This window comes from Abrus precatorius, unplaced genomic scaffold (assembly GCF_003935025.1).
Source record: "Abrus precatorius isolate BTA unplaced genomic scaffold, Abrus_2018 Scaffold3, whole genome shotgun sequence".
NCBI lineage: Eukaryota > Viridiplantae > Streptophyta > Magnoliopsida > Fabales > Fabaceae > Abrus > Abrus precatorius.
This window is the reverse complement of record NW_020874373.1, coordinates 28,401,514-28,414,407: the sequence shown is the minus strand read 5'-3', so window position 1 is coordinate 28,414,407 and position 12,894 is coordinate 28,401,514. Positions and strand designations below refer to the sequence as shown.

Below are 12,894 nucleotides of genomic sequence, written 5' to 3'. Positions count from 1 at the left end.
TCTGATAAGCGAACCAAGGAATCGCTAATCAAGTAACCTTGAAGATCATCTTCAGCTTCGCTAAGCTTCTTTGCATAAACTCAGTTTATAGAAAGAAAACGAGAGAAGACCGAGGAGAGAAAGAGAGGCGGGAATTTTGCACAATTGAAAATGCAAATGAAAATCGGAGTATTTTGAAGTAAAAAGAAAATGGCAGTATTTTTGGGTCAAAAAGCCTAAGCATTGGCTACTTTCAAATTTTGGTATGTACGATCAAAAAATCAAATATTATTATGGTTTCAATAAATATGATCTTAATTAATCAAAAGTTTTTAACTTTATAATATATAAAAAAAATTCTACATCACAAATATTTTTCACTAAAAATAATAATATTCAAATTGAATAATATTATTATTAGTAATAAAATTTTCCTTCAAATATTTAATATAATTACATACACTTTTATTTGAATTTCATATCATAGATGGAGCGAAATTATTCTTTCCAATTAATATTAATAAAATTAATTTTAAATTATTAAATATAAATAATATATATGATTAAATTAATTAAATTTGCAATTTTTAGATTGTGACAATTTATTTTTATTATTAATTTAATTTTTTAATTAATATAATTATTATTTAGTTTCTAATATATTGCGTATTTATTCAATTAATGTGGCACATTCTCACTTACCAATGTTTTATTATAGAATGCATTAAATTTTTGTAATTTTTAAATTTTTAACATGAATAAAGGCTAAATTTGTAATTTTATGTAGATTTTTTAAATTATTATTTAACGTACCAAAAAAAATTATTGTATTTTTTTATATAATTTAATATCTTCAAGAAAATTTATATAATTTTTGTATTTTTTTTATCAAAATATTCACAACTTATAATCAAATAAATTATTTTAAATGTTCTTCTGTTCTAAATTTACTAACTAAAACATCATTATGTGTTATGTGCCCATTGGAGTGAGGGACTTGTTATGTCTTTCAAATTTATATGGACATGTGTTTAGTCTAAAACTTCAATTCAATCTCCTTTAATGAATAATTATTTAGTAACATAATTAAATGTTATTTAGGGATGAAAATAGCCAAGAAGACATATATATGTCTTGCAAAAATAAAAAAATTCGTTGTTTTTTAATATTTACTACAGTATATTTGATCAATCAATTTTTAAGCACTTATTAGACATTTGAATTAGGTATAATTAAAAGTTAATTGTAATTAATTTTAACATAATTACTAATAGACACTAGATGGACTCTACATCAGTTTCTTTTAATTTATAATTGAACAACATAATTACTTTGAAACTCGTGCATATAATATTTTAATATTTTATGGTATATACTAACTATGTCATTAAATCTATATTCTTATAGTACATTTTGTTGTCATTTGCATTTGTGACTGGTTTATGTCTATAAAGTAGCGTTTGCATATCGTCCTTGAACAACATAAATAAAGACACAAAGACAATAAGGTTGCGTTTGGTTGCCACAAAGAGACATTGGGACAAAAACACGGAGGCACACGTATCGTATTTGGCGAGTGTCCCGCTTCAGAGACAGAGACACAAAGGACACGCGGGACACAAATTCAATGGACACTAGTGTACCTCGTGAAAATAGGGACACTGGTGTCCCAGTTGTAGGGACAAAGAGAAGTGATTTTTGAAGACAAAAATGCCCCTACTAGCTTTAAAATATTACATTCCTACCCGTGGTGCTACACTTCTCTTCTCCATCATCTTCAACCGTAGTACCGTAGTCGTGTCTGCAGCCATCTATTTCAACTGAAAGGACCCAAACTGCACCGCCATCGCACCTGTAGCTGAGGTAATGTTTGTCTTCGTTCATCAATATTCACGATGAGTTCTTTCAATTTCCAACTGCTATCATCTCTTGTGACATCTCTTTTTTGTTTTTGTTCTCCATTTAGGCTCTTCGTGGTGACCATTTGTGAGGATCCTCTAGAAAAGGTAACAATTGCTCATTGCAATCTACTTTTCATGGATAACTTTTACTGTTTTTAGTTTTTGAACATTGTTTCAAATGTTTTATTGTTGTTGTTTCTTCCTGCATAATATTGGTTGGGTGTTTATGTAGCGTATGATTCATCTGTAAATTTTCCTTTCCATGTTTAACAGTTGTAGCTTGAAATGGATGTGTTAGTGTCATTGTTTTCAGTTCTTGAACACTGTTTCAAATGTTGTTTTGTTGCTGCTTATTCCTTGCATAATATTGGTTGGGTGTCTATGTAGCTGGTTATCGAGTTGTAAATTTTGCTTTCCATTTTTAATGTTTGTGTAATAATTCCATTCTTTTCCTTGAAGAAAGCAGGTGCATACATTTTTGTTGACCTGCAATTAATCACAAACTTCCTATAGCAGTTATAGTTGTGATTCAATAGCCTGTAAAACGAATACATAGCCCAAAACAATTAGTCATTTGTAGCCTCTGTTTTGGTTATCTTGTTTTGGTATATAATTGTAATGCTAATTTGTATTTGGACAATTACACGAATATTTATAGTACTTGTGAAGTATATTTTTACTATTGGAATTTTTGTTTATCTAGTTAAACTTGGAGTGTGTATAAATGGTTCTTCTTATAAGTGCAAAATCGAGTAGACAAATCATTCTTCATTGTTCAACAGCATGCCATCCAAGCCAAACTTCTAAATTTGGTATGTTATACCAAAAAAGGACTAGTCATCTGACATTCTGCACTTTGGACAAAATTTGTGTTGCTTAATAGGAAGGGATGAAGCATTTGGACAAAATTTTGATGGTTGTTGCATATTATTGGATGAAGAGGCAAAGATTATGCAACTTCATGGTCATGGTCATGTTGAGGATGTATATGAATAAAAGGAATAGAAGTATTGATGATGGTTTCCATAGTCGAAGAGTGAACACTAATGTAGTTAAGCAAGATGCACTAGAAAGTATCATTGGGAGTGGGGGTGATAGGAATTGTATTTGGGAGTTACAGATGAATTTGAGTGCATTCTCTTCACTATGTGAATTACTTCAAATTCAGGGTGGGTTAAATGTTAATGGTCATGTTAGCATAACTGAGCAAATAGCAACTTTTCTAATGATATTGGCCCACCATAGAAAAAATCGTAGCATCCAAGTTTGTTTCTATAGGTTGGGTGAAATCATTAGTAGATATTTTAACAAGGTGTTGTGTTCAATCTTGCGTGTCCAAAGTCTTCTTCTTGCCAATGTCGAACCTGTCCCAGAAGATTATATGGATCCTAGATGGAAATGGTTTAAGGTAATATTGCTCAACACCTACTTGTGAAATGTGTATGTGAACATAATGTTTACACAATTAACAATAATTGTTTGGTTTACGATATAGGGTTGTCTAAGAGCATTAGATGACACGTACATAGATGTTACTGTGCCGGAGACAGATAAAAGTAGATATCGAACAAGAAAAGGCCGGATCTCCACCAATGTCTTAGGAGTATACAATCGGGATATGAACTTCGTCTACGTCCTTAGTGGTTGGGAAGGTCGGCATCTGATTCAAGAATACTTAGAGATGCTATAACAAAGCATAATGGATTCAAAGTCCCAACTGGTATGTTGAAATCAAAAGTTCGTAAAAAAATAACAATTAGAGTAATTCATCCACTTTTGACTTAATTGACTAACAATAGGTAGTTATTATTTAGTTGATGTTGGTTATACAAATGGTAGAAGTTTTCTAGCACCGTATAGAGGTTCACGCTATCATGTACAGGAGTGGACACAAGGAAATCGTGTGCCTCGTAAGTACAAAGAGTACTTTAACAAGAAGCACTCCTCAGCTAGGAATGTCATTGAGCGTTGCTTTGAGCTGCTTAAGAAGAGATGGGCAATTCTAAGAAGTCCATCATTCTATCCAATTAAGACACAAAACCATATTATACTTGCGTGTTGTCTGTTGCAAAACTTCATTTGAAGAAATATGGATGTTGATCCTCTGGAGGAGTCAATTGACGATGGTGATCAGATGCTAACAGTTGAAGGTACCATAAATGATGTGGAGATAATTGATTGTGTTAACAGTAACCCTGAGTGGACTCTGTGGCGAGATACTCTTGCCAATGAAATATTCGAAGAGTGGAGAAGCGAGCGTACCACCTAGAGTTATTTGTAATACAATCTTTAGCATTTATGTTATTTCATGTATGATTCTGATTGGTTATGAACAATTGTTGAGTCTTTTATGCATTGTACTCTAGAACAATTTGCAATAAGTCACTTGGTTGAACTTCAAATATGGTTCATGTGTTTATGTTATATCGTTTAGATTATACTTTTGCTTCTTTTTTTTTTTCATTGCATTTGGCTTGGACTTCTCTATGATGCTTTGGTTTATTAACATTTGTTAAGGGTAGATGGCAAAACCACTTCCTGCAATGGACAGACAGTGAGACTGAGCATTTGATATACTTTATGGAAGAATTGGTCGTAGATGGACATAGGGTTGATGCAGGTCAGTTTAAGTCTGGGGCTTTCCAAAAGCTTGTCGATAAAATGAACGACAAGCTACCTGGATGTGGGATAACGGCAAGTCACTGTAAAAATAAACACAAGTGCTTAAAAGAAAAATATCATTATGTTGCTGAAATGCTTAACTGCAATGGATTTGCGTGGAATTTGGAAAACCATTGTGTAGACATGGACAGTAGAGATGTGTTGGTGGAGTGGGGAAATGTATGGTTCAACACTTTGATTTTTAGTTTATGTGGTTGTTATTGTGAGTAGTGAGAAAATATAATGAAAGGTTGTTGTAAAAAGAATGATTTTTTTTTGTTCATGTTCACAACTAAGCTGTAGTTATTTCTCTATACAACTGATAACAATGGTAGTCTATTTCTTTGTGAAATTTCAAAAAAAATACATTCATCCTTTATACCATATTGATTATCGAGTTGTTATTTTTTGTGATAATTCCAACAGCCATATGTCCTATTTCAGTTCCTGTAATCATAGTTAAGGACTTCAATCATTACTTTTGTCATAATTCTAATAGCCATATGTCATATTTTAGTTCTTGCAATCATATACTCATGTTTTTGTTTTTGTTAACATTGTAGAGCCACCCTAAGAGCTTATACACACCTGGCAAACCATTTTCCTTGTACGAGCGATTGAGGGGCATCTTTGGCAAAGATATGGCAAATGGAGCAGATGTTATAAGTTGTAATGATGCAGAGGAAGAGCTACAAAATGAGTCGGCAGCTGAAGATTATATAGAGGACCCATTTGGTTTCGACCCAGCTCCAATTGAGGTTGAATCTACAACTCTACCAGTATCAACAGCTGATACTGCAACCCGGAAGCATCGCCAATCAACTGATGATGCCAGCACGGAGAGGTTAGCTAACTGATTCAATGCAGTTCAACGAGAGGATGTCAAAAATTTGGTTGATGCAATTACTAGCTTGAATCCACAGTCCGATATCGGGACAATGTTGGACAACCTAGGTTTCACTCTGAACGAGGTCATACGCCTTAGAGTGAAGTTTGCACAGAACCCAGATTTGAAGACTACCTTTTGGAGCATGGGTGCGCATAAGGAGGGATTTGCAAGAAATATATTAGATGCCTAAGTATAATTAGATGTTGTTGTGTATGTCTCTAATACTGATATGGTGTTGAGTGGTATTATAGATCTACTTTATTTTGCTATATTGTGACTTTATTTCATGACATTATGTTCTATATTGTCTAATTCTGCTACTAATATGGTGTTGTGTATGAATCTAAATTTGATTAGTTGTTGTGCCTCAATTTTGACCATATAAGTTACTATAATTGTGCTTTTTTAACACAAAATAAATAGGAAGCAAATTATAGGAATTGTACTTTTACATATGCTTTCCACGGCTTTATGCATATCATTGTTTGAATCTCATTTCTTGATTCATTACTAATTTATATGGTCAAAAAATTTGGTTATGGATGGTCTTTGTAAGGATAGATTTGTATTTAAGACCTTGACTTAGTTCTTACAAATCAATAGGAAGGCACTCCACATCTGCAGCAAATTTAAAAATTTCCTCTGAATCCAAGTTGATCTTCTATGTTTTATTATTGCTAAAATTTTCTTTAACAGTTACAATGCAATGTCACGAAATTGTTAGTGCCAGTGTATGAATTTTCTTTTAACAAGCCTTTCCACCTAATCAATATGGCTTTCATTCACTATGGATCAAGGTAATTTAATTACTGATCAACATGCCAGTAAATTCAAACCCATGTCTAATATGTATTGTTTGGTTCCATACATACACATCTACCATACCAAATGCATTCTTCCTTCTTCAACAGAAAAATAGTACAAAATGTAGTATTTCCTTACAAATGAGAGTATCATTCTCTATTATATATTACAAATGTCATACCCTTTATAGGGCATGAAAAACCTAAGGTTCACCTCATTTAACATAGTGCATAACTAAGGAAATTACTAGAGCCAGTACAAGTATGTTAGACTTAATCCTCTCTAGATGCAGCTTCTTTTTAGCTTCTCAATTTTCCGTTGTGATTCTTTAGGCAACATAGCACTCCTCAAAGATGGTTGTGATGTTACCTCATCCGCAGTACTTAGAACATTATATATATTTTCATCGTCAACCCATTTAAAATAACTACATGTCCTGTCTTTGTTCTGAATTGAATATGCAACGAGAAAATATAAGACAATGAAATCAAAATAAAACAAACAAAACAAATTTGCGTTATCAAGCTTACCATCCAATTGGGACACCTCCAAAATTCTCTTCCACAACTGGCTTGCTTCTTTGAGACCATTAAAATCTTCCTATCTCCACACCCACAAAAAGGATTAGCCAAACTCTATCGTACGGTAGAGCATTGAGACCTACAAATTTTAAATAAAATTTCTGAGGGGTATGAAATGAATTTTGCTATTAACTCAACTCCAATGAGAGAACAATATAATTTTAGAGAGGGGAAAAAGTAAGGTTCACCTCTACATTCCTATTTTTAAAGAACTTATCTTTTTGAAATATCACTTGTGTAGTCAGATCAAGCTTTTCACATTCAATATAATGATGATCTTCCACTTTCCAAAAACTTGTGAACTGGCAATGCCATATAGCAAACCAAATATTTGCAAATATTCATCATTGAGAGAGCATTGACAAATGAATGAATAAAAAATTAGTACATGAGTTTGCTTTATCAGATGAAGCATTGTTGACAACTAGTTTTGAAAGGGAACACCAACAAACACAAATAAACTACTACAATACAAACTGCTATGTGCAAGCATGGAACTTTATTTTGTCATACTTGTTCAGATTATAGAATTATTTTATTGTGATTCAGACAATACCATTCTTCTTGGGACAATCATGGGATTGTTTGTAGTAGTATTTTGTGTTCATTATCTTGCTTCCAATTTTTCACCACCATTATTTGGAAAAATATGAAACGTATAGTACTGGCACAAAAAAAAATACGAACTTGCTATCAATGGGAAAGGCAAAAAAACCCTACGCTATCCTACATACAGGCATCAACTTTTTAGCTTTGGAGGAAACAATGAAGCAATTGAAATGTCTACCAAAATCAAATTTAGGACAAACCCACAAAATAGAAAACTAGGGATTACGGTTTACCTTGTCGCCATCAAGTCTTGAAACAGAGGCGGACAACTCCACGAATAAGATGACGTTTCTATATGGGTGATTGTTGACCACAACAGCACGCTACAGGGAAGAACAACATAAATAACGCACAATCGCGTATTTATACCTTCTCAGTTTAGCTCAGACCAATAGCCTGCGAGAATCTAGAAGAAGAAGCAGGGTTTCAAGGCGGAGGGATGCTCGACGGAGTAGAGGCACAATCACCGACATAGCATGATTGAGATAGAGAAGAGAAGAATGAATCGTTTGTGTGGAGGCAAAGAGGGTCAAACAGAAGATGATAGGGTGAATAAAAATTTTAGGGTTCTGAAGAAGAAAAGGGGTATTGGTGTTCAGAGGGTATTTTAGTCTTTTCCAATAAAATGTGTGTTTTTACTTACACAACCAAACATAATAAGGACACAATAGATAATATTCTGTATAACATCCAAACATAAAACACAGACACTACCCACTATGTCTCTGTCCATCATTATCTCTGTGTCTCTGTCCCCAATGTCCAGAGACAGCATCCAAATGCGGAGAGAGAGACACTAATGTTTATGTCTCTATATTGTGTTTAGAAAACGATGGAAAAGTCAGCGTCGATAAAGCAAAAGTTATGAAAGAAAACTGAGAGAGTTAGGTTTAAGGGTAATGTATATAATTTTGTAAAATTATCAGAGATATTTTGGTCTTAAAAAATATAGCTTCTATGTCATTGAAATTGGGACACCAATGGCGTCTTTCGAATTTGTACCCTCTGTGTCGTTTCATGTCTCTGCCTCTCTAGTGAGACACTAGTAAAACATGACATGCGAACTTCTATGTCTCTGTCTACTTTATTGATTATAATTTATAGTATATGTAATGCATGGACAATGCATTGGATCAACATCTTACAACACTTAAAGTTAATGACAAATTTGATATTGTCGCATGGTTCTAATCCTAGTGAAAAGCTGATTACTATGATATCTGGTGCTTGTAAAGTTGGAGTATAGAGTGGTTGACTGTGGGAGTTTAATACTTTAATTCGAGGAAATAAATAGAAACTAGTTATACAATTCCTCTAAAAACTTTGGCTATACTTCGACATATATAGTTGAGCTGGGGTAGGATTTTGAAGGTCTCTCAACTTAGCTTGATGATTGAGTTTTGAAAAGTGAAGCTGGACCTTGACTCCAAAGTTGTAAAGTATGAAATCAAGGTAAAAGTTATAATGACTGGAGTTTGATCAAATGGATACTTAGCATGTTACACAGGAATTAGGGTGTTTGAGAAGAAAATACTCATTAAATAATAACATATTTGCTATAATCTTTCGATATATTTTATTATAAATTTATTAGCTAATAGTCAGAAAATAGAGGAATTAATTTTGCATTAACTTTTATATTTATTGTTATCTATTGGGATTAGTTTGACTAGTTATATGTAAATTATAATTTAATTAGCTATCTATTTGAAAGATATATAATTAATTATTTTATTTTATTTTGATCAAAATTTATTTGAAACTCTAATACGTTTTAATACAGAATGTATAAGTTATTTTATATTGTTATGTTAATCATAGGAAGTAAGTTTAGAATCAAATTGAAATAAAATTATACTTAAATCAAATCATTGTACTAGAGAGTTATTAGCATTGGACTACTCGAAACAATATACTTAAAAAATAATTAACGTTAAATCACTTTCTAATTTCTACTTCTAAAAGCAGTTTAATAAAATTTTGTCCGCAATGTGTCATTTTTATTTTGGAAGCCAAATCTAATTTTGTCCAGTTTGTTTATTATGTGTTTATTTGTTTACAATATTTTATTTTTATTTTAGGGAGCTAAATCTGATTTTATCCAATTTGTTAAAATTAGTTTTCATTATTCTTAAAACAAAATTGCTTCTTTTTTTTTTTTTTTTTTTGATAAAACAAGATAAGACAATACGATCTGAAAAATCTTTTTTGGACAAAAAGCATGACATTTACAAAAATAGTACAAGAAAGAAACTGAATTGTATTCTAAAATATGAATGATTTGTATCTCAGCACCTACCCATAAAGCTGCATTATGATGGGCCATAATGGGCTTGGCCCAGAATTGACTCAATTGTTAGGTAACAAAAGTAATTTCAGGCACTGTGATGGTAAGATAAAGAATCCACCAATCACCTGTAAGAAGCAACATCTTCAAAGAGAGGACCAGAGTCTTAGAAGAAGGCTTGGAAGAAGTACAAAAGTACGTGATCAATTGCGTTTTTTATGAACATAATGCTCTGTGCGATTGAAGATTCTACTAAGATCATGATCCAAGAATGAATCAATGTGTTGCATCTTTCCCAAGCATTAAAAATCAAATAATCTTTTTCCGTCAATGCATCTTTATATAAAACAAATATTAAATGAATTTTATGTTTTAATTTAGGTTTTGATAAAAAAAAATCTATAAAATAATGGTCAAAACATTTAAATTAAAAATTTATTGTTTAAAATAAATCATTAATTATTATCAATAAATTCTATTATAGTTTTAAATAAAATATCAGAATAATGGTTAAAAAACATTTTAATAAAATAAATGCTGTATTTTTTCATATTTTATTAAAGAATATATTAAAAAAATTACTAAAAAAAGTATTGAAAGAAAGGAATAAAGTTAGAAAGAAAATAAAAAAGAATAAAAGAAATAACATATATACCAACAAGAAGAACAATAAAATTTTAAATTTATTCTTTTCAATATTTAATTAATTTTATATTTTTCATCATAAACGTATAATTAATATGAAAACATTAAATATATTAAAAATTATTAATAATATATAATATATAATAATAAAATACTATTTAATAAAATTATTAATATGCCACTAGTAGTGACGCAAGTCTTATGAATATATTTTGGAGTGACTTGACCAGGCTTAACTTATTTCACCAACTCATTGCTATAGCACCTAACCCTATGTGTTACTGTTTGGTATTCCATCTACATCGTTGGTGTACAGTTTACAAATATAATTTTATAAATTACGTAAAATTTATATTTATTATGCTATTTTATGTACACTAAATATAAGATTAGATAAAATTTTATTCTATTATTATTGTCATTTTGTGCTCTTGTCTTGTTTGAACATTAAACGAGCCGAAAAGTCAAACAAAAAAATGAAGTAAATATTCTAAAAAGTTCTTAATCGACACTCAAAAGACAATCCATTAATTGAATCTCAAGCAGTGAATGGCCTGAATGGTTGGGAATTGGAACATGGGGACTGGAGAAGTCAATGAATGAAGAAACCCAAAAGGCGAGGACGAGGGGCGAGGTTGGTGGTGCCCCGAAATGCGTTCACATCGTCCATGTCCATTTAATTCCCCAATTACCCTTTTGCATTTAAGATGCCTCAGCACAATCACATATATAAATCAAATATTTTTCTATGCATTTGTTTATAATGTATGTCTAACAATATTGATTACAAATATTAATTTTTTTTTATATATGATGAACATTTTTAAATAATAAATTTGCTCATTTTTTACTTTTTTAAACCGATAGTTATATGTTTTGAAGTTTTTTTTATTATCAAATAATGAGATATCTCATATTAAAAAGAGAATGATATTTTTATTAAATTTGATTAATCTTATAATTAATTATAATGTTTCATTATTTGATAAAATAATTAGCATACTAATAAGACAAAAAAATAGTGTTGATCTTCTAACTTCTTCACTTTTTTTTATTTTTTAAATAAAAAAATTAATTTAATTTTCTAACTTTTAAAATTATTTCAAATAAGTACTTTTTTAAAAGCATTAACTGCATTTATTTTTAATTTCATTAAAATTTTTAATTCTTACTTTGTTGTTCTTTAGTTTTTAAAAGTTTTAATTTGTGTGTAAAAGAATTTTCTTAATATAATAAATTTTTTATTTTAAATTATTATTTAGTAAAATTATATCTTTATTTCTTTAACTTCTACCCGTTTTACTTCAATCATTTAATTTACTAAAATTTTAATTTTATTTTCTAATATTTAAAGCATTTCAAATAGAGAAGGTGAAAAAAAAAAAGGAAAGAGGATGAGAGAAAAACATAAAAAGGAAAGAAAAAAGTTACAAAGAAGGAAAAAAATAAATAAGATTTTTATGTTAAATTTTTTTTAACAAAAAGAAGAGACTCACTTAAAATATTTTTAATGAAAGAGTCAAATTAAAAATTTTAAAAATTACAAAACTAAAGTAAAAAAAATTAAGATAAAAATTAGAAAACCAAAAATATAATTCTATCTAATAATAAATTAAAATAAAAAAATTATTATATTAAAATTTTATTTTAAACACATAAATTAAGACTTTTAAAAATTAAGACCTACAAAAATAAAAAAAATTATAGAAATTAAAAACAAAAAATATAATTTTACTTGATAATAAATTTAAAATAAAATTTTTATTATATTAAAAAATATTTTACACACAGAAAGAGATATCGAAAGTGTATTTAATTTTTTCTTAATATATATTTTCAGGCATACGATAAATAAATTTCCATAAAGCTCCCTTAAAAAACATTTTTATAAAACAAATTAGACAAATGCTAAAAGTGTCATGAAAATAATAATTGAAAATAAAAAATATATTTTTATTGAAACATATTATTAATATATTAATTTTATCCATATGTGTCAAAACATACAATAAAAAATTAATAAATAATTATTTTTAAAAAATTATAGTATTTAATGTTATATCAATGTATTTAGAATTTAATAATTTTTATTATAAATTTAATATATATAATTTTTTATTATATGAATATTAAAAGAATAATTAATATATTATTATAATAATTTATAAAATTTTACTAACAGATGTGAAAGTCAAAAAATAAAAAAATAATTAAAAAATAATAATTATATTCAAAATATAACAGAGTCATATTAATATTAGTTTGTAATATTTTTTATTTTAATTTCTTAATTAATGGTTTTAGAATATTATTTGGATTTATCGAATTTTTAATACGTCTTATATTTTTATTTAAATATATATTTTTTCTTAACCAGTTTCCTCGCAAGAACCACAATATTATATATATAGCGCGTTCCATTTTCTCACCAACCCCCGAAACCCGTCCTTCTTTCTTTCTTTCTTCACTTTCAATTCTTTTGGTGGTTGTTCAATGCATTCTTCTACCACCAAACTCACCCTTTGGAGGTACATACAA

General features: G+C 29.4%; 1 protein-coding gene across 1 annotated transcript; it reads left to right on the top strand.

Moving 5' to 3' along the window:
- The first annotated feature begins 2,769 nt into the window (after window positions 1-2,769).
- LOC113862425 lies at window positions 2,770-3,963 on the top strand. Its single transcript, XM_027495512.1, has 3 exons — window positions 2,770-3,288; window positions 3,376-3,532; window positions 3,680-3,963. Exons 1-3 carry the CDS (start codon window positions 2,770-2,772, stop codon window positions 3,961-3,963), a joined length of 960 nt encoding a protein of 319 aa, XP_027351313.1.
- Window positions 3,964-12,894: the final 8,931 nt, after the last annotated feature.